Raw genomic sequence first — 21,618 nt, 5'->3', positions numbered from 1 at the left:
GTCTTCATGCAGCTTTCACTGTAATAAATTGAACCTTTATTCTTTGCTTGCATGAATGGAGTTCCTACTACACAAAAAACGTTTTACAAGTACTAACCAGGTAACCCACATGCCCTTAATAAACCACGTTAACCATTTCATTCTCATCCTACTATACTTGTCAGAAGAAATAGAATGCCTTTAACATTTCAGTTCTTCTCACACCCTTTTTAAAACCACTTTCCAATGCAATTCCAGGACCTGTTTATCTGAGTTTGTAGGAATGGTGCTACCTACTTTCATTCCAAACACAGCTGATTGACAGACCAAGGGAAGCAGTGAGTTGAAGCTAAGTTGATAGCACCCAGGTCATCTTTCGCCTTTATGGGCATTTAAGAGATATAAGATATGGATGAGTTAAGGGTGAGGATTGACATATCGAATTGTGATATAATAGCCATCACAGAGACATGGTTGAGAGAGGGATGGGATTGGCAGCTCAACATTCCGGGATGTAGAATCTTCAGGCGAGACAGGGGAGGGGGTTATTAGTTAAGGAGTTAGTTACTGCAGTAAGGAGAGATGAAATCTTGGAGGGGGCATCGAATGAAGCTTTGTGGGTAGAGCTTAGGATTAAAAAAGGGGCAGCCACATTGTTAGGTGTTTATTATAGACCCCCAGATATTCAGCAGGAAATTGAGGAGCAAATATGTGCACAATTTCCAGAGGTGTGTAAAAACAATAACAATAGAGGAATTATATTAGGTGATTTCAACTTTCCCAACATTAATTGAGATAGTCATAGTGTTAAGGGCTTGGGTGGAGTGGATTTCTTGAAATGTGTGCAGGAGATCTTTTTAGGTCAATATGCTGAGGGTCCAACAAGGGACAGCGCAGTGCTGGACCTAATTCTGGGGAATGAAGCCAGACAGGTGGCTGAGGTGGCCGTGGGGGAGCATTTCAGTAATAGCAACCACAACATGGTACAGTTTAAGTTTGTTATGGACAAAGAAATAGACAAGTTGCAAAAAAATGTTTTGGATTTGGGGAGAGTGGATTTTAGTAAAATAAGGCAGGATCTGGCCAAAGTAGACTGGGAACAGCTACTTGTGGGGAAATCTACAGAGGAGCAGTGGGGGACGTTCAGAAAGGAAATGGAGAGAGTACAGGCTCAACATGTTCCCTCTCAGTTGATAGGAAGGAAAAACAAGCCCAGAGAACCATGGATGACCAGAAATGTCCAGGATACGGTGAGAAGGAAAAGAGAGGCTTTTAGCAGGTACAAGGGGAGCAAATCAGCAGAGGCATTAGTGGAATACAGGCAGTGCAGGGTGGAGCTTAAGAAAGCAATTAGGAGAGCAAAGAGGGGATATGAGAAAGCTCTGGCTGGTAAAAGTAGGGAAAATCCCAAGATATTCTATAAGTATATCAATGGGAAGAGGATAACCAGGGAAAGAGGAGGGCCCATAAGGGACCAAGGGGGCAATCTATGGATGGAGCCAGGGTACATCGGTAGATTGTTGAACAAATACTTCATATCCGTCTTCATCCAAGAGAATGAGGATGAAGGCATGGAACTCGGGGAGGGAGACTGCAAGGTTCTTGAGCAAATTGATATAGGGAGTGACATGGTATTGGAGGTGTTGGCAGGCTTAAAAGTGGACAAATCTCCAGGTCTGGATGATTTGTGTCCCAGACTGCTGAGGGAAGCCAGGGAAGAGATCACAAGGGCTCTGACCCAAATTTTTAATTCCACTCTGGCCTTGGGGGAGGTGCCAGAGGACTGGAGAACAGCTAATGTGGTTCCGCTATTTAAGAAGAGTTGTAGAGATAAGCCAGGGAACTACAGACCAGTGACTCTCACGTCATTGGTAGGGAAACTATTCAATAAAATTCTGAAGAAGAGAATCTATCTCCACTTGGAGAGGCAAGGTTTGATCAGGGATAGTCAGCATGGCTTTGTCCGAGCAAGGTCATACCTAACAAATTTGATTGAATTTTTTGAGGAGGTGACCAGGTGTTTGGATGAAGGTAGTGCAGTTGATGTAGTTTGTATGGATTTCAGGAAAGCCTTTGAAAAGGTCCCACATGGGAGACTTATATAGAAGGCAAATGCACATGGGATACAGGGTAATTTGATAAGGTGGATTCAAAATTGGCTTAGTTATAGGAGTCAGAGGGTGATGACAGAAGGCTGCTTTAGTGACTGGAAGCCAGTGCTCAGTGGCATAGCACAGGGATCTGTGCTGGATCCCCTATTATTCATCATTTATATAAACAACATAGATGACTATTTGGGGATAGGATTCGTAAGTTTGCGGATGACACAAAGATTGGCCGGGTGATTAACAGTGAGGTTGAGTGTCTTGATCTACAGGAAGATATAGACGGGATGGTCAAATGGGCAGATAAGTGGCAGAAAAGTGTGAGGTTATACACTTTGGAAGGAGTAATTTGACAAGGAAGTATTCAATGAACGGCATGAACTAGGAAGTTCTGAGAAACAAAAGGACTTTGGCGTGTGTGTCCATAGATCTCTGAAGGTGGAGGGGCATGTTAGTGAAAAAGGTATATGGGACACTTGCCTTTATCAATCGAGGCATAGATTACAAAATTAGGGAAGTCATGTTGGAGTTGTATAGAACCTTGGTGAGGCCACAGCTGGAGTAGTGTGTGCAGTTCTGGTCGCCACATTATAGGAAGGATGTGATTTCACTGGAGGGGGTGCAGAGGAGATTCACCAGGATGTTGCCTGGAATGAAACTTTGAAGTTATGAAGAGAGGTTGTATAGAGTTGGGTTGTTTTCGTTGGAGCAGAGAAGACTGAGGGACAACCTGATTGAGGTGTACAAGATTATGAGGGGCATGGAGAGGGTGAATAGGGAGTAGCTGTTCCCCTTAGTTGAAGGGTCAGTCACTAGGAGACATAAGTTCAAGATGAGGGGCAGGAGGTTTAGGGGGGATATGAGGAAAAACTTTTTTACCAGAGAGTGGTGACGGTCTGGAATGCACTGCTTGGGAGGGTGGTGGAGGCAGGTTGCCTCACATCCTTTAAAAATTACCTGGATGAGCACTTGGCATGTCATAAAATTCAAGGCTATGGGTCAAGTGCTGGTAAATGGGATTAGGTAGGTAGGTCAGGTGTTTCTCACGTGTCGGTGCAGATTCGATGGGCCAAAGGGCCTCTTCTGCACTGTGAGATTCTGTGAAGAATGGGCAGATTGGCTAAGGATCGTACATGGCATAATGGAATGTGTAAGAACCTGGAATGAAATGAAATTAGTAGGCCTCAGAAATGGTTTCTTATGTGGCATCAAATTTTGAAGTTTCCAGTAGCCATAATTGTTTGATTTACAGTTAGTTCTTCCTATCTCTTCAGAGTTTTCACTGTCCTGTTGCGCTTGGAATGAATAGTGCCATTGGTTTCTTTTATAAAAAGTAATGCAAGGCACTTTGTTTCTCAAAAGCACTCTGGTGTTGGGACTAGAAAGTGTTTCTGTGTTTTTCAACTATAAACCTAGCACGTTTCAAAATCTCTAGTAAATTTGCATTTCTGTCATTATAAATTGATATCTTTTGTGTATTCACATCTCCAAGTGTGTACTGTAAAATGGGAGATTTTCAGATGAAAATAATACACACATGAAAGCAAATCTAAAATCACAATTCCCATTTATCTAACCACTTCTATTAAGCATTGGGAATACTTAAAAATGTTATTCATATCGCATAAGCTTCAAATTATCCCAGTTTGCAGTAATACAGCATGTACAGATTCACCTGTTAAATACCTGTTGAACACCAGTGTTTCACTGTTTCCATCACTTATGGTACCACAAATCTTGGTTGTTAACAAATTGTTGATGACATGAAAAGGTGAGCAATTTGCTATGTTGTGTATGTTCCTTCACTGTCACTGGGTCAAAACCCTGGAACTCCCTTCCTAACAGCACTGTGCGTGTACCTACACCACATGGACTGCAGCGGCTCAAGAGGTGGCTCACCACCACCTTCTCAATGACAATTGGGGATGGGCAATAAATGCTGGCCTAGCCAGCAACGCCCACATCCTATGAAAGAATAAAAGGAATGTGCTTAATGGGGTCTTCCAGTGTTTTACTTATACAGCTCTCTGATCACACTGCAGTTGAGAATGTCTCTCTGGCATTGCCAAAGCATGGAGAATCCCAGTGTAATGACAACGGTGTCCCCTTGAGATGATTCGGCAGATATCCCGTAATCCCAAATGGCCCGCCTTCTCCTGTTGAAGAAAAATTCCTAAGTATGTTGCTCCCAGTGCTATTAGACATTGATATTTCTTCAAACACTGTGTAATGTGTAAGTAGACTGAGTGAACCTAATTGTTGAAACCAGGATTTGAAATACTGGCTGTATTTATAAGCAGGTAGTACAATAGAGAGGAGTGTACTTATATTGGGTGTGTGATTCCTGCACACACAACTCCAGACTTTGAAATAATGCATGCAGACAGGACACTGTATTCTCTGGGTCTAATGTTTCTTTAGCAGCCAACATAGTGTTACATGATGAGGGATAGCTAAATATTAACATGAGTTAGAAATGTAAATAATGGGGACTACTCGGAACAGATTAAATCTGTTAAAAATAGCTGGTCCTCCATTACCAAAACCACTTGCATGCACTTAGTTGTAATGAAATTGTGCACTTTATTTTGTGTACCATTACATTTTAACAATTGTCATTGATGCAGTCATTGATGTTAAGTAGATTTCAAAATGCAACAGAACAGAAAATAGATACTCTTTGCCTCAAAGATTCCAGGGTTGGCAGTTACATTAAAAGAAAAATAATTTGCTAAACAAAGTGATCCTTTGTCTGGATATACTAGGTCTTGGACATTTCTTGACAAGTGGAGATAAAGTTTCTGAAGCGACTCATCATTGCATGCTGCCTAAATTCCAATGCCATGACTTGCACGCCTGGGACTTTTAACTGCACCAATATCAAACCAGATTAAGACATGGGTCTCAAGAGAGAATAGATATGTCGGTTATCGTCTGCAGTATGATTAAAATCCTAAAACTGTTTTTATTTTCCCTAACATTATCCTCTTTTCTATATCATTCCGATGATAAGAACTGGTTCTGTGCTGTGGATTTCCATCCACTGGTAACTAGAGAAAGTTTATAAACCTACTTAAAGCTCTTCAAAACATGCTCTCCAAAACATGGACAAAGGCACCTGTAAGTATTGGCACAATGCTGTGTAAACCAGAGAAAAAAACAAAAAAACTGCGGATGCTGGAAATCCAAAACAAAAACAGAATTACCTGGAAAAACTCAGCAGGTCTGGCAGCATCGGCGGAGAAGAAAAGAGTTGACGTTTCGAGTCCTCATGACCCTTCGACAGAACAGTTCTGTCGAAGGGTCATGAGGACTCGAAACGTCAACTCTTTTCTTCTCCGCCGATGCTGCCAGACCTGCTGAGTTTTTCCAGGTAATTCTGTTTTTGCTGTGTAAACCAATTGGTTTCATGTTCAATTACTAACCTATTCAGTTAGCTGAGTTATCAGGGCCAGGCTGGGATGTGTGTACCTATCCCCACCCACCAAATCCCTGTACTGGCAGTTAGAATGCTGATGCTTGCACATGATGGCTGCTTGCTTGGATTAGATACTTGGATCCTTTGAATTAAATGTAATTATACTGATAGAGCAACCAGATTTTAATTGTATAAGTACACATATTACCTTTGACCCATGTGGGTCACAATATTTGCATTGTGTTTGACAACTAACATAATTTTGCAAATGGATTTATTCTTCTAATGGGCTAGTGAAAATTTATCTCCCATCCAGTCCCCAATTGGTTTCTGTGCATTGTAAATTTACTTATGTAACCTTGTTTTTCCCGATACTGCTGTGATAGTTGCTTCTCTGAACTATCATGTCCTGATTCACCTATGTTTCATTTAATGAGGCATGCACAGCCTTCGTCCTGCTTGACTCCGAAGAGTTGGAATACAGAGTCAGTATGTCATCTCCTCCAATGCATTCATCACTGTCCCTCAGAATTGTAAGGTCTCTTATCTCTCTCTTTCTTCCTTTCTTTTACATATACAGTTGTTTAAAACACAAGTTTGATATTTCCTAATCATAATGTCTATTACTTACTTTCAGTCTTGGTAGTTTTCTGTACTATTGGCCTTGATGTGGTTTTGAAATATAAAAAAATACACTTGTTGGTGTCATTTATGAAACAAAGGTGAGTTTTCAAAATTACCAGTGCTGAGCCCACTCAACATTCACTGCTCCCAGAAAGATCAGACGGAACATCAGAATATTCTAAAGGGGAAAGGGAGTGAGCCAGAAATTGGGTACACGTCAATACCAAGGAGACCAAGAGAGGGCAGGTATTGAGGTCCTACAGTCAGATTTTCAGAAAGAAGCGAAGGAGGAAGTTAAAAAGCAGGACTCCAAAAATAACAATCACTGGATTTCTCCCAGTGCTGCACGCTAGCGAGAGTAGAAATAAGAAGCCAGGAGGGATCAATGCATGATTTGAGGCATGTTGTAGGAAGAAGGCCTTCAGATTCTTGGGGCATTGAGACCAGTCCTAAGGTAGAATACACCTATTCAAATGGGACGGGTTGCACCTCAGCAGGTCTGGGACCAATGCCATCGCATGGATGTTCCTTGTGTGGTTGGAAAGGGTTTAAACAAAATTGGCAGGGGCTTGGGCACCAACATATTGAAGTATCAAAGAGGAATAAGGTGCATATAGGAGTGCAAATGTTGGGTAGTGCTGGAGAAGGAAGTTTCCATATTAGATAGGAGCAGACTAAGGAATAAAAAGACAGGTTTAGAATGCATGAGCACAAAGTGTGGTGAGTAAGGTTGGTGAGGTAGAAGTACAGATAACTGAGCGGAATATGATGTAACAGTAATAGAAACATGGCTTAAAAATGGTGAGGACTGGGTGCTCAATATTCCAGGATACAAAGTGTTCAGAAAGGACAGGGAAGGAATTAAGGGAGGTGGGGTGACAGTACTGATTGGGAAAGACATTGCAGTGCCATTTGGTACTACAGAACTGAAGATTGCTGAAAAGAGAGACATGTCTAAGCTTTTTGTCTTGCATTCATCAGGACACTTGCAAGAATACCAACATAAGGGGAACACAACAATTTATACTATATGTGAAGAGAATGCTGATTGGTTGGCATGTGGCATTGCCATGGAGAACGCGCCAGTGATGGTGGTTTACAGTTAACTGCCAAGCATTGTTTGAAATTTAAACCAGGCAGTTTGACCCTGATTGGTCAAGGCATTGCCCTGAGGAATGAGTCAGTGAATGGCTGTTTATTTAGTTTTATTTAGTTGAAACTGGCTCAATATATGTACATGTCCCTTCTGTCTGCAAAGAACAGGGCCCTGAGTATTAATATATGTAGCTTCCAATATACGTAAATGCGCCACACTGTGAGCTCGACTGACCATCTTAAAATGGTTGTCCGCATAATTCTTAGCACACTGAGTATTATTTAGTAAATGTTGTCCAATTGCGAAATCACATCTAATGTTGGACACTGTTTTGAGTTTTGCAAGCATGGGCTGGTTGGGTACAGTCTGCAAACAGCGGCTGAGACATGCTGTTTGATATGATTCACTTGTCTTTGGGACATACTGCCTACATACTTAGCATCACACGGGTACTGAAATTCATATACCACATTACTCATTTGTGTGATAGGCAGAACGTCATTTTGGCTTGACGGCAGCTTCCTGTTAGTGGCAATACCTTTCATGTTGCTACTGCATAGTAGTAGCATGTAAGACAAAAATCTCAGACATTTCCCTTTTTTCAGCAATAGATTGTAGTGTTGGAAAGAGAGGATGAGGCTGGGGTGTTGCGGGGGCGGGGGGGCTAGGAAAAATCCATATTATAAGAATTGAGAAGCAAGAAGGGTATGGTTATGCTATTGGGGTATTCTGTAGGCCTCCAAATCTATGAGAGATCAACATATCATAGTGTGTAGATTAAATGGAGAAGAGCAAGGCACAATTTAAAGTAGAAGTCTAAATTAGAAGAGGGCTAACTTCGATGGGATGGGATGGGAAGGGATCTAGCCAATTTAAAATGGAATCAAAGACGGACAAGAAAAACTGTAATGGAACAATGGATGATCTTAAGGGGCAGATTTTATAGATGCAGACTAGGTGCATTCCAACAATGGTGAGCGCTAGGGGAGCCAAAGTCAGTGTTCCTTGGGTGATGAGGTAGATAGAGAATATAATAAAACAGAAAAGAGGAATGTCAAGTGAATTCTTCAAGCAATAACCAAGCCAAGTACAATAAGTTGACAAGGGAAGCAAAGAGGAAAATAAGACAAAGAGAGATATGAGAATGGAATGGCAGTTAACTAAAAGGAAACTGTTATGACCGAGCAGTTGGTAAAGCTGAGTTTTTTTTTAAAATCCCAGAGGGAAACTTTAAACAACTGTCATAACCTTAATTTAAGTGTTCTGTTTGAGATGCAACTCTAAATTCAGGAATCAGACCACCAGTTCTTGAGAGATTTTATATTAAATTAAGTGAAACATTTTATTAAGTTACGACACATTAAACACAGGTGCGTGACTACAAATTACTACTGTCATAACTTTCAACAAATCCCCAAATTAAGCTCCATTAAGGCAACAGCAACCCATAGACTTAACCAGACACCAGGCAAAGCACTTCCACCTTACAAATTCAAAATGAGGTTCTTTTCACTTTGGTTCCTGTGGAGACAGTTGGAGGCTTACAGCAAGCTGCTTTTGATCTAACATTGCCTGTGATCTATACACACAAAGCGGTTGTCTTGTTATACCTACCACTGCCCATTGAATGTAAGTCCTTATTGTATTACCAGCCACTTTGAACTCCACCTCTCTAACAATAAAACCCCTTTCATAGCACCAATTTTATTAGTAATCTAAACATATTGCTTGGTCTCTGCTAGATAGGTGCCAGTATTCACCCCACTTCTTGAAAGCTTTATTCAAAAAAATGAAAATGCACTCTATTTCTCTTACATATCAAAACTAATACACATCAAAGCACCCAGACTAGCTGGCTTTAATCCATTTAAGACGCACCCACAGACTAAACTTCTATTTTAAAACAAAAATATTTTCCAATAATATTATATACATTAATAGCTAGTAGAACCCAAAAAATCTTTATACCCTTATTCCAGAAAGGGTGTAAGGGCATTCTTAGTAACTACAGGCCAATCAATTTAACACAAGTTGTAGGTAAGGCTTTAGAAACAATAATCGGGGGTAAAAGTCAGCAGGCACTTGGAGAGGTTTGGAGAGGCAGATCGTGTTTTACTAATTCAAATGGAAGTTTGGATGAAGTACTGGTAACAGAGGAAGTTGATGAAAGAAGTGCAATGGATATTGTCTATATTGATTTTAAGAAATTATTTGATAATGTGCCACATAAAAGGCCGATTAACACAACTGAACTCATGGAATAGTTGGCCAGTGTCAACTTGGTTAAAAAAATTGGTTTAAAGACAGAAAACATTGAGTTGTTGTAAATGGGTACTAGACAGTGGTGTTCCCCACTGGTCCCTGCTGGGACCACTGCTTTTATTATAAATGACTTGAATGTTAGAATATGGGGTAAAATTTAAAAATTTGCCAGTGTTACCAAACGTGGAGGATGATACAACTCGACTGCAACAGGACATGGATAGGCCAGCAGTGTGGACAGACAAGTGGCATCTGGAATTTAGTACAGAGATGTGTGAGGTGGTAGGTACATTTTGGCAGAAGGAATAGGGAGAAGCAAGATAAACTTAATGGCACAGTTCCAAAGAGTGTGCAAGGACAGTTGAACCTGGAGGTTGTTGTGCATAGATTTTTGAAGGTGGCGGGACATTTTGAGAGAGGAGTTAGCAAAGCATATAGAGCTTCGGGTTTCATAAATAGAGATATTGGGTACAAAAGCAGCGACGTTATGCTGAACCTTTATAAAGCTCTGGTTATGCCACAACTAGAGTATTTTGTTCAATTCTGGTGAATTAGGGACATAGATTTAAGTTTTTGGGCAAGGTTTGTGGGGGGCGTGAGGAGGAACCTTCTTGAGCAGTGAGTGATGGGTGGAAGTGGAGATGATCATTGATTTCAAAAGGAAATTGGATGAGCATGAGAGAAATGTAGGGATGTGAAATTTCCACCAATGGGCAGAATTTTGACTATTGGATCATGGAATTCCGCCTTTTTTTTCTGGCCTTCTCAGCCCCTCAGATGCCATTGCTCTTAACGTGGCCAAAGCCGGGAGGAGAGTGTCTCAGAAATCCCAGAAAATCTCCACCAATAACGAGGCCAGGAATAAGCCCGGAGCCGCCACTCAGCATCACACCAGGACCTGGCTGCCACCCACATTCACAGTCTGAATCACTTCACTGCTAAAATGTCGATGCTGGTAACGGTTACTGGTTGCTGTCTCCTTCTGCAGCTTCTCCAGGCTATCAGTAGTGTCAGCTTGGCTACTGAGCTGCCCACCCACTGCTTTGAGTACAAGTACAGCTTCAAAGGGCTGCACCTATTGCACAGCGACCGCAGCATCTCTTCTGGACGCACATGGGTAGTAAGTGGTCAGTGGGTACTAGCAACTGGTTTCAGAGTGGGGAGTGTGAGGCAGGGAGTGAGGCCCCGTGTCAGTCATTGCATCGCAGCTTGCTACAGATCATCACATCCCTTTCCTCCTGCAGCAAGTTGGCACAACTTCCCCAGAACTGCTAGCAGGGTGAAAGTGGAGGTCAGAGAGCGAGAGAGAGACACCAAGACTGGTGTTGAATCTTCCTTTTTAAACAAAGTGTGTTACACTTCAATCATTTGAGATAAAGTAAGAGTGCAAACCACTGGCAAATGAAAGAGCAAATTTTAGCTTTTCTTTCCCTTATTGCTAGAACGCTTCCTTAGTCCCTACCTAGATTTACACAGAGTTAAATGTAAATCATTCTGTGTTATTTCACTCTGCTTTAAACAGTGAGACTTGTTTTGTGTGCACACAGGTTATAAAATGCCTATTGTAAGGAACATATCTTTTTATTTCTATTGGACTGTTGTAAAGAACTTAACTTTTTATTTTCTGTTGGACTTTGGATTGGAATTGAAGTGGCTGCAGTTTGAAGGACGTTCCTACTGGGACATGATGAGATGTATAATGTTGCAGTCCTGAAACAGAGTGTGCCATGAAAGAGAGGACAGCTGGAAAGGAGTCCTGGACCATCAGCATTTTAATTGGCTCCTGACCAGGTGACTAGGGTTTTGTGTGGTAGCCGTGTGCAGCAGAAAGTTCCTGGCCTGCAAAGAGAAAATATCTAAAATCTCTTTTCCTCATATATCTATAACCTGCTCGCTCTCTGAGGAAACCCCTGTGAAAAGAAAAAGGAGAAAACCACTGTTAGAGACATTGAAAAGCAAGTTCTCAACTAGTGAACCAAATACTAAATGCTGGAAGACCGCCTCGGGTCATCAACAAGAACTGAAAGGAATTTGGAAGATATCGATCAAAATCAACCCATTGAATCCTATAATCCGGAATTGGTGCTTTTGAACTGTTTTATCCCACCCGTAAAATCTATGTTTTGTATGTCTTGTATGTGGGGGGATGTGTGTGTGTGGGGTGGGGTGTGTGTGGGGGCGGGGGGGTGTGTGTGTGTGTATTTAAGAAAGAGGAGAGTTTAAGTTATAGTGTTAGAAGTTAGCAGTTCATATTTCTTTCTTTTGCCACTAGTTAAAGATAATTTGTTCAATAAACGGTTATTTACTTGTTAAGTTTACAAACCTGGTGCTCATATTCTGTTAACCTAACTTAAACAGACGGGTAGAATTGGAGCAATCTGGTGGTTTGGTCAAACTTTTCACATTTGTCGTCGCTCGGGAAGAGTGGGGCTTGATATTACAACGCACTATCCCCAGTGAGTCATGACACTGTGTATCTGTTTTGTTAAAAGTTTGCTGAGATCTGTTTAAAAAGTTGCCCAGTGTTTTTTTATGCAATTTTCAAGTAAATCTGAGAATATAAATGCTGTTGTATATGAACTGCAGCATATTGAGTCTAGTGTGGAGTTAAACATTCAGGGCAGAGAATTACGTTTTGTTACATAATTGTTTTGGACAGTAAAGTGGCAAATGAAATTTAATCCAAAGAAGTATGAAGTAATGCATTTAAGGATGACAAAACATCAATTTAAATGCTAGGATTCAGAAAAATGCAGAGGAACAAGGGATCTTGGAGTTTGTCTATAACTCCCTGAAGGTAGCAAGACAGATAGACAAGGTGGTGAAGAAGGCATGTGAGATACTGTCCTTGGATGGTTTAGAGCATGTGAGCAAGGTTATGCTAGAACTGTATAAAACACTGTAAGCTGTGAGATGAACACCGAGGCTGCAAAGAGATGTGGGCAACAAGATGGCAGATGAAGTTTAATGTGGGGAAGTGTGAGGTTATTGACTTTGGTAGTAAGGATAGAAAAACAATGTTTTTTAAAAGGGATGAATGTTGATGTTCAGAGGGACTTGGGTTTCCTCTTAAAGAACACAGAAAGTTAGCATGCAGGTACAGCAAGCAATTACGAAGGCAATCAGCATGTTGGCCTTTATTGCAAGGGGATTGGAGTACAAGAATAAGGAAATCTTGCTACAGTTGTGTGGGGCTTTGAGACCAGAACTGGAGTACTGAGTGCAATCTTGGTCTCCACATCGAAAGATGGATATACTTGCATTCGAGGCAATACAGTGAAGGTTCACTAGAGTGGTCCCTGGGATGAGGGGGTTGTCCTGTGGTGAAAGGTTGAGTAAATTGGGCCAATGCTCTCTGGAGCTTGAAAAATACAAGATTCTGAAGGGTCTTGACAGGATAGGCACTAAGAGGTTGTTTCCCCTGGCTGGGAAATCTACAATACAGGGACACAGTGTCAGGACTAGGGACTGATCATTTAGGATTGAGATGAGGAGAAACTTCTTCACTCAAAGGACTATGACTCTTTGTAATTCTTCATCCTAGAAGGTTGAGGATATTCCATCGCTGAATACATTTAAGGCTGAGATAGACATATTTTTGGTCTCTTAGGAAATCAAGGGATATGGGGAATGGCAGGAAAGTTGGAGTTGAAGCCCAAGATCAATCATAATTATATTGAATGCTGGAGCAGGCTCAGTGGACCATATGGTCTACTCCTCCAATTTCTTATGTTCCCGGGAACCATTCCAAGTGCAATGCTTACAAAAGCACAACGCTACAGTCAGATGACTTCCCAGCACCTTGTCCACGCACATCCAAACCTGGTATTTGTTCTTTGTTCCCTGCCTATGGCCAGAACTTAGTGAGAGAGCTTAAGATTTTATAGATATTTAAAGTGACCAGAAAGCAGAGAGCTGACAGCGTGTTAAAGTCGTCATACTACTCGTTTCCTCTGTCAGTCCTCCAGTTTAGTCCTGGTCTTGCCTCTGAACAGAATATGTCTGCCTAGTCTAATGCACCAAACTAGTACTTTTATATTCTTGCAAGGGAGTATTTTGTGAGATTTAAATTTTATACCTTGAATTTTGCATACTCAATATTTAATCATGTCTAAGAAACTACACATTTCCACATGCAGCTGGTATTTATCACCTATGGTTGATATTCTTGACTGAACTGTGGAAACTTGATGAACTCAGTTAGCTGTTGAGTAAAGGAGGCACAGCCCATTGCCATCACTTGGGTATATGTTCGTGTTCTATGTTATTTGTATAAATTAAGGTTAAGTGTCTACAGGTGAGATGCAGTCATTATGTACATATAAAGAGACATTTATTGATGTTAGTGGTGTGTTGTAGAGTTAGGAGCTATACATTTGTAATGTTTTTGTGAATAAACCTAAAGCTGAGTAAAGGTTGACTCCTGGTCTCCTCCTTCAGCAACTGGTTGTAAGACATGTAACATTCTGTTCTTTTATCATGAGGTAACTGGAAATTCCTCCTGAGCAACCATAAATTAAGAAAACATTTTTTGTGCACTTTGCTTAGATATTGTTTTTAAGCTTCATAATAAAAATAACTTAACTCATAATGCAAACAAGATAAGAATATAAAAAATAGGAGCAGGAAGAAGGTCATTCAGCCCTTCAAGCCTGCTCCACCCGTGGCTGATCTGGTTGTAGCCTCAACTTCACTTTGCCATCTGCCCCCCCATAACCCTTGACTCCCTTGTCTATCAAAAATCTGTCTAACTGTGCCTTTAATAAATTCAATTACCCAGCCTCCACTGTTTTCTGAGGAAGAAAATTCCACACCTAACAACCCCTTGGGAGAGAAAAAATTTCTCCTCATTTCTGTCTTAAACGGTACACCTCATTCTTAAACTGTGTCCTCTGGTCTTTCCCCCAGGTAGAAACATCCTCCCGGTATCCAACCTATCAAATCCTCTCAGGATCTTATATGTTTCAATAGGATCACCCCTCATTCTTCTAAACACCAATGGGTATAGGCCTAACCTGTTCAATCTTTCTTCACGAGATAAGTCCCTCATCCCAGGACTGAGTCGAGTGAACCTTCTCTGAACTGCTTCTAAAGCAATTACATCATTTTTCAAATAAGGAGACCAAAACTATACACAGTATTCTAGATGTGATCTCACCAAGGCCCTTTACAGCTGTAGTAAGACTTCCCTACTTTTATATTCCATTCCTGTTACAATAAGTGCCAACTTTCCATTTTCCTTCCTAAGCATTTGTTGTACCTGCATACTAACTTTGTGATTAGATGCATTGTTGGATGATTTGATTCGGGCTGTGATTTTTCCTTTTGTCATTTCAGTGATTTGTATGCCAGGTAATATTTACAATTTACAGTGCACAATTTATACTTTTTACATTGTCAAGATATAAATCTCTGGCCACGACTTAAACATGCATCATTATCTTGCCTTTCTCACAAGGGATGTGATGACTACTTATTTATCCCACCAATAGAAACCGAGCTTTAGAAAGTGGCCTCAAAGCATTTCACTACAGGTACTAAAAAGTGCTATAATTTTCAAGCCCTCACGGTGCAGTGAATCGCTTTGTTGCGCTATGATGTGTACATGATTCCTTGTCACAAAAAATTTTCAGGCCTTTTGTCTTCAGCCATTCTCATCCCTGGAAATAAAGTTGCAGGGTTATGAAGATAGAGTGGTGGCTAGAGCAGGGAAATTAGACCAATATGATTGCTCTACAAGGAGCTGGCATTGGACACAATAACCCGAATGGCCTCCTCCTGTGCTGTAATGAGTCTATTTCTCGATAACATGCTGCATTATTGATGACTAGCTTCTCATCCAGCAATGATGTCCACAGGAGTTCACTAATTTTGTTTAAAGTGCAGCCCCTGCTGAGTTTCTTCAAAATCCATGGAAAAACAGTGACTTTACCAGAAAGCAACCTTTTGAGATTCTCTTTTGTGTTGGATATCTTCTGGATTTTACAGAGGAGGTGTCAAACACAACATTTATACTAAAATTGTAATGTAACTTTTTTTAAAAGTCCCATCCACAGGTAAATACATCACAGTTAAAATGAGCACATTGTTTCTGGACCAACACGAAGGAAAAATGAAAAAAAACCTTTCCTTCTGATCTTTGCAGCATCGGCAGCTTATGAAGGACAGCTTTTTGGTCGAACTTGTGGAAGGTGCTCGGAAACTTCGACATGTATTCCTCTTCACTGACCTCTTTCTTTGTGCAAAGATGAAGAAACAAATGACAGGGTAAGAGCATTGGTGCATCTTTAATAGTTAATGAAACTATATTGTTGATGTATAATAATGTCATCAGTTCAGCCAAAATATTACTGGCTTTAAAAATGGTTTTATTTCTGCGGGAATGATGCAGCATGGAATAGAGATGATACTATATGATGTAGCCTTGAATAATAACCCTGAAAAGTAATCATGTATTTGTAGTCCTGCATTCAGATTTTCTTTCACTCCTCCTGGCAGTTTCCTCCCCATTCCCTTGAAGATGCTGGATTTGGTTCCACTGCTCTCCGCAACTCAGTTCCTCACCAAACTGAGCATTCTTCCTGACCTTGGTAATTGAGACTTCACCCAGAAGCCATACACACATTTTATCTCACTCTGGAGCAATTATAGCACCCTAACCCCTGTGGCCTGTCCAAGATCAGTTACCTATAAATCCCCAAATAGCGAGAGAGAGATAGAAGAGCAAAAACAATAGTGTAATAATTCTTCAGGACTTCAACTGCCATAATATCAATCTGGGATATGAACAATACGAACACAGAGGGCACAAAATTCTTGAACTGCATTCAAGATAACTTTTTCAACCAGCACGTAACAAGCCCAATGAGAGGAAGCACAATTCTAGATTTAGTCTTAGGAATTGAAGCTAGGCAATTGGATGAAGTAGCAGTGGGTGACCATTTTGGAGATAGTGGCCATAAAACAGTTAGATTTAGCCTCATTATGGAAAAGGACAAAGATAGAACAGGAGTAAACATTCTAAATTGGGGGAAGACAAATTTTATGAAGCTGAGAAGTGATGTGGCAAAAGTGGCCTGGCTACAGCGACCTGAAGGAAAGTCAGTGACAAATCAGTGGGAGACATTCAAAAGCAAGATTCTGGGCACAGTGTCCCCACAAATTAAAAGGGTGGTACTGCCAAAACTAGAGCTCCCTGGTTATCCAGAAGCATACAGGGTATGTTAAAGCTGACAAAAAAGCTTATGACAGTGACCAAAAACTTAATACTGCAGAAAGCTTCGAGGAGTATAGAAAGTACAGAGGTGAAGTAAAAAAGGAAATTAGGAAAGCAAAGAGAGAATATGAAAAAAATATTAGCACGTAAAATCAAGGAAAACCCAAAGATGTTTTATCAGTACATTAAGAGCGAGAGGATAACTAAGGACAGGGTAGGGCCTATCAGGAAAGTACAAAGAAATTTATGCATGGATGCAGAAGATGTGGGCAAGGTTCTTAATCGGTACTTTATCTCTGTCTTCACTAATGAGAGGGATGATGTAGACATTTTAGTTAAAGAGGATGATTGTGAAATATTAGATATAATAAGCATAATGAGAGAGGAAGTACTAGTGGGGTTGGCATCTTTGAAGGTGGATAAATCACCAGGGCTGGATGGATTGTATCCAGGCTGTTAAAGGAAGCCAGGGAAGAAAAAGCGGATAATCTGAGGATCATTTTCCAATTCTCACTTCTTACAGGTGAGGTAGCAGAGGGTTGGAGGTCTGCAAACGTTGTACCATTACTTAAAAAGAGTGCAAGGGATAGTGCAAATAATTATAGGCCAGTTAGTCTGACTTTGGTGGTGGGAAAATTATTAGAATTAACTCAGAGACAGAATAAATTGTTACTTAGAAAGGCATGGATTAATCAGGGATAGTCAGCATGGTTTTGTGTGGGGAAGGTCATGTCTTTCTAATTTATTTGAATTTTTTGAAGAAGTAACAAGGAGGATTGATTAAGTTAGTGCAGTGGATGTCGTTTACATAGATTTTAGTAATGCACTTGACAAGGTCCCCACATGACAGGCTGGTCAGAAAAGTAAAACCCCGGGGATACAGGGGAATGTGACGAGTTGGATTCAAAATTGGCTCACAGTAAACAAAGGGTAAAGATTGACGGGTGTTCTGCGAATGGAAAGTGGTTTCCAGTGGCATTCCACAGGGCTTATTGTTGGGTCCCTTGCTGTTTATTGTATATATTAATGAATTGGACTTAACGTGGGAAGCATGATTGGGAAATTTGCAGATGACTCAAAAATTAGCCGTGTAGTTGATTGTGAAAATGATAGTTTTTGTCTCTAAAATTGTGTCAATGGTTTGGTTGAGTGGGCAGAAAAGTGGCAGATGGAATTCAACCCGGAGTAGTATGAGGTAATGCATTTGCGAAGGATAAACAAAGCAAAGGAATACACGATAAACGGGAAGATATCGAGAGGGGTGGAGGAAGTGAGAGACCTTGGAGTGCATGTCCACAGGTCCCTGAAGGTGGCAGGACAGGTGGATAAGGTGGTAAAGAAAGCATATGGAATCCTTTTCTTTATTGGTTGTGGTATAGAATACAAAAGCAGGGATGTGATTCAGGAACTGTATAAAATGCTATTTCGGCCACAGCTGGAATTTTGTGTACAGTTCTGGTTGCTACATTACAGGAAAGACATAATTGCTCTGGAGAGAGTACAGAGGAGATTTACAAGACTGTTGCTGGGGCTTGAAAATAGCAGCTATGAGATAAGATTGGTTGTTTTCTTTGGAACACAGGAGGCTGAGGAGTGAATTAATTGAGGTGTATAAGATTATGAGAGGCCTAGATAGAGTCAACAAGAAAGACCTCTTTCCTCTAGCGAAGAGGTCAATTAACAGAGGACATGGATTTAAGGTGATTGGTAGACAGATTAGAGGGTGTATGAGCAAAAATGTCTTCACACAGAGGGTGGTGGGTGTCTGGCTTAGTGGTGGAGCCTGAAACCCTCAACTCATTTAAAAGGCACCTGGATCTGCACCTAAAGTGCTGTAACCTGCGAGGCTACGGACCAGGTGCTGGAAGGAGCGATTAGAATGGGTGGCTAGTTTTTCATTTTTTCTTTTTTGGTTGGTGCCGACATGATGGACTGAACACTTCTGTGTGCTGTAACCTTTTTGTGGTTCCAAATACACAGCAGGGATTGAGCCTGGGCCTTCCTGCACTGTCTTGTGTATATAGACAATAAACACCCTATAAAATAAAGTGACATCAGCACAGGGAAGCAGTCGATTGAGTCGTTATTTATTTAAGTCTTAACTTTATTTCTGTTAAATAGGTGCATGGCAGGGCATCTCAGTCCCATGCTATGCACATCCTGGTCCATGTGGACCTCCAGGGCATCTCTTGTAACCAGGAAAACCACATGTGGGAGACGCATCATCAGCTGAAGGAGTTCAGGCTTCACATTTCAGAGCTGGAGCAGCAGCTGGCATCATTGTGGTGCATCCGTGAAGCTGAGTTTTGCGGTTAGCACATTTCTGGATCTGCAGCTTAAGGGTATGAAGGCAGAGAGGAAACATGTGTCCACCAAAAGTCAAGGAGGAAGAGGCAGGTACTGTAGGAGTCCCATGAGTACATCTCACTCTCCAACCAGTATTCAGTTCTGTGGGGAACATAGGCAGGCTAAGCCCATGGCACCATGGCTAGCTGAGCTGCACAGGGATGGGTAGGAGGATAGTTAGGAAAGCAACATTGATAGCTGATTCTATAGTTAGGGAATGGACAGGCATTTCCGTGGCCACAGATGTGTATCTAGGATGGTATTTTGCCTCCCTCATGCCATGGTCAAGGATGTCACTGAGGGGCTGCAAAGCATTCTGAGGAGGGAAAGTGAAAGCCAGTGGTTGTGATGAATATTGGTATTAATGACATTAATAGAAAAAGGGATGAGGTTTGGCAGGCAGTTGTTATTGAGCTAGGAAAGAAACGAGCAAACAGAATCTCAAAAGTTGTAATCTCCGAATTACACTCAGTGCCATGTACTAGTGAGTACTAAAATAGGAAGATAGTAGAGATGAATGTGTGGCTGGAGAGTGAGGCAGGGAGGGCTTTAGATTTCAGGGACATTGGGATCAGTTCTGGGAGAGATGGGACCTGTACAGACTGGAAGGGTTGTGCCTGAATAGAGTTGGGACCAATACCCTTGTGGGAGCAATTTGCTAGTGCTATTAAGAGGGTTTAAACTAACCAAGTTGGATTGGGGAGATGGGAGCATGGGGGCAGTGGAAACAGGAAGTAACAAGATGCACAAAAAACTGTGAGAAACAGATAGCACCAGAGTAAAGAGTAGTAAGATATTACGTGGATTCAGAGTAAGGTAATGTATAAAGTTTAAATTAGATTTACAATGCATGTATTTGAACACATGGACTGTTGTAAATTTAGGTTTTTGAACTGCAGACATAGATAGCCATGTAAGAATATGATGTTGTGGTGATAACACAGACCTAACTCAAAAAAAGGGCAGGGTTGGAGTACTAAATATTCCTGGAAATAAGATGTCAGGAAAGATATAGAAAGAAAGTAAGGAGGAGTGGCAACATTGATTGAGGAGTAAGTTACGGTGCTGGAGAGTGAGGATGTCCTACAGGGGTCAAAGACTGAATCTATTTGGTTAGAGCTAAGAAAAAATAGAGACCATTATAATGCTTGCTATATTCTATAGGCTACCAACCAGTGGGAAAGATATAAAGGAATAAGTTTGCAAGAAAATTACAGAGGTAAAAAAAATGAGTCATTATAATGGAGGGTTTTAATTATGCTAATATAGACTGGGATAGTAAGAATGTAAATAGTAGAGAGGGGCAGAAGTTTCTGAAATGTGTTCAGAAGAATTTTCTAGATCAGTATATTTTCAGTCCAGTGAGGAAGGAAGCATTGCTGGATCTGGTTCTGGGGAATGAGGTGGATGAAGCAAATCAAATGTAAGTAGAGGAACATAAAGGAGACAGTGATCATGGTATCATGAGGTTTAGGTTGGCTATGGAATTGAGGAACCAGATGACCTACTCCAGCTCCTATTTCTTATGCCCTTAGGAGAAGTTGCAATCCAGAATAAAAATAATTAATTGAGGGAGGGCCAATTTCAATCAGGTGAAAATGGAACTGGCCCAGACTATTTGGCATCAGTGATCGGCAGGCAAAACTGTAACTGAATAATTTAAAGATAAGATTGTTTGTGCACAGGTGCAGTGCCATTTACCATGAGGGAGAAAGGTAGGAGAAACAAAAACAGAACTCTCTGGATGATGGAAGAGATGGAAAGTTGGGTGAAGCTAAAAAGGGTGCGTATGACAGGTCAAGTTGATAATACAAATGAGAACCAGGCTGAATATAGAAAGCTCAGAGGGGAATTGAAAAAATAAATCAGAGCAGCAAAGAGAGAGCATGAAAGGAGACTAGCACTAACATAAAAGGAAATCTTTTAGGCATATAAATTGTAAAAGGAGGACTAGGGCCTAAAAGAGGATTTACGCATGGAGGCAGAGGGCATGGCTGAGGTACTAAATGCACACTTTGCTTCTGTCTTTGCCAAGGAAGATGATGCTGCCAGTTATAGTGGAAGAGGAAGAAATTGAGATACTGGATGGGATAAAAATTGATAAATCGGAAGTATTAGAAAGGTTGGCTGTACTTAAAGTTGATATATCATCAGGACCAGATCAAATGCATCAAGGAAGTAAGGGTGGAAATCATGGAAGTACTGGCCATAATCTTCCATTCTTTCTTGGATAGAGAGGTGGTTTTGGAGGACTGGAGAATTGCAAATGCTGCAGCCTTGTTCAAAAAGGGGTGTAGGGATAAACACAGCACCTGCAGGCCAGTCAGTTTAACCTCGATAGTGAGAAAGCATTTAGAAATGATAATCTGGGATAAAATTTACTGTCACTTGAACAAATAGGATTATTGCTGAAAAAAGATAGATGATCTCTAGGTTTTTCATCTTGTACTCATCAAGATAGATCGCAAGGTTACCAACAGGAAGGGGAGCAACAATTTATACTGCATCAGCAAATAGATTCTGATTGATAGAGGCATTTCCATGGAGAACGCAGCAGGGAACAGCTAACTGC

At 41.0% G+C, this 21,618-nt stretch overlaps 1 protein-coding gene across 1 annotated transcript in view; it reads left to right on the top strand.

The window, feature by feature from the left end:
* The window catches only part of LOC121285708 (breakpoint cluster region protein-like), a 596,997-nt gene that overhangs the window by 297,811 nt on the left and 277,568 nt on the right, over window positions 1-21,618 (top strand). The window contains exon 9 of the mRNA XM_041202403.1: window positions 15,630-15,751. Coding sequence (XP_041058337.1) covers window positions 15,630-15,751 — 122 coding nt within the window. The remainder of the gene's footprint in view (window positions 1-15,629; window positions 15,752-21,618) is intronic.

The sequence above is a fragment of the Carcharodon carcharias genome, chromosome 13 (assembly GCF_017639515.1).
Source record: "Carcharodon carcharias isolate sCarCar2 chromosome 13, sCarCar2.pri, whole genome shotgun sequence".
Lineage (NCBI taxonomy): Eukaryota > Metazoa > Chordata > Chondrichthyes > Lamniformes > Lamnidae > Carcharodon > Carcharodon carcharias.
This window is presented reverse-complemented; position numbering and strand designations above follow the sequence as displayed.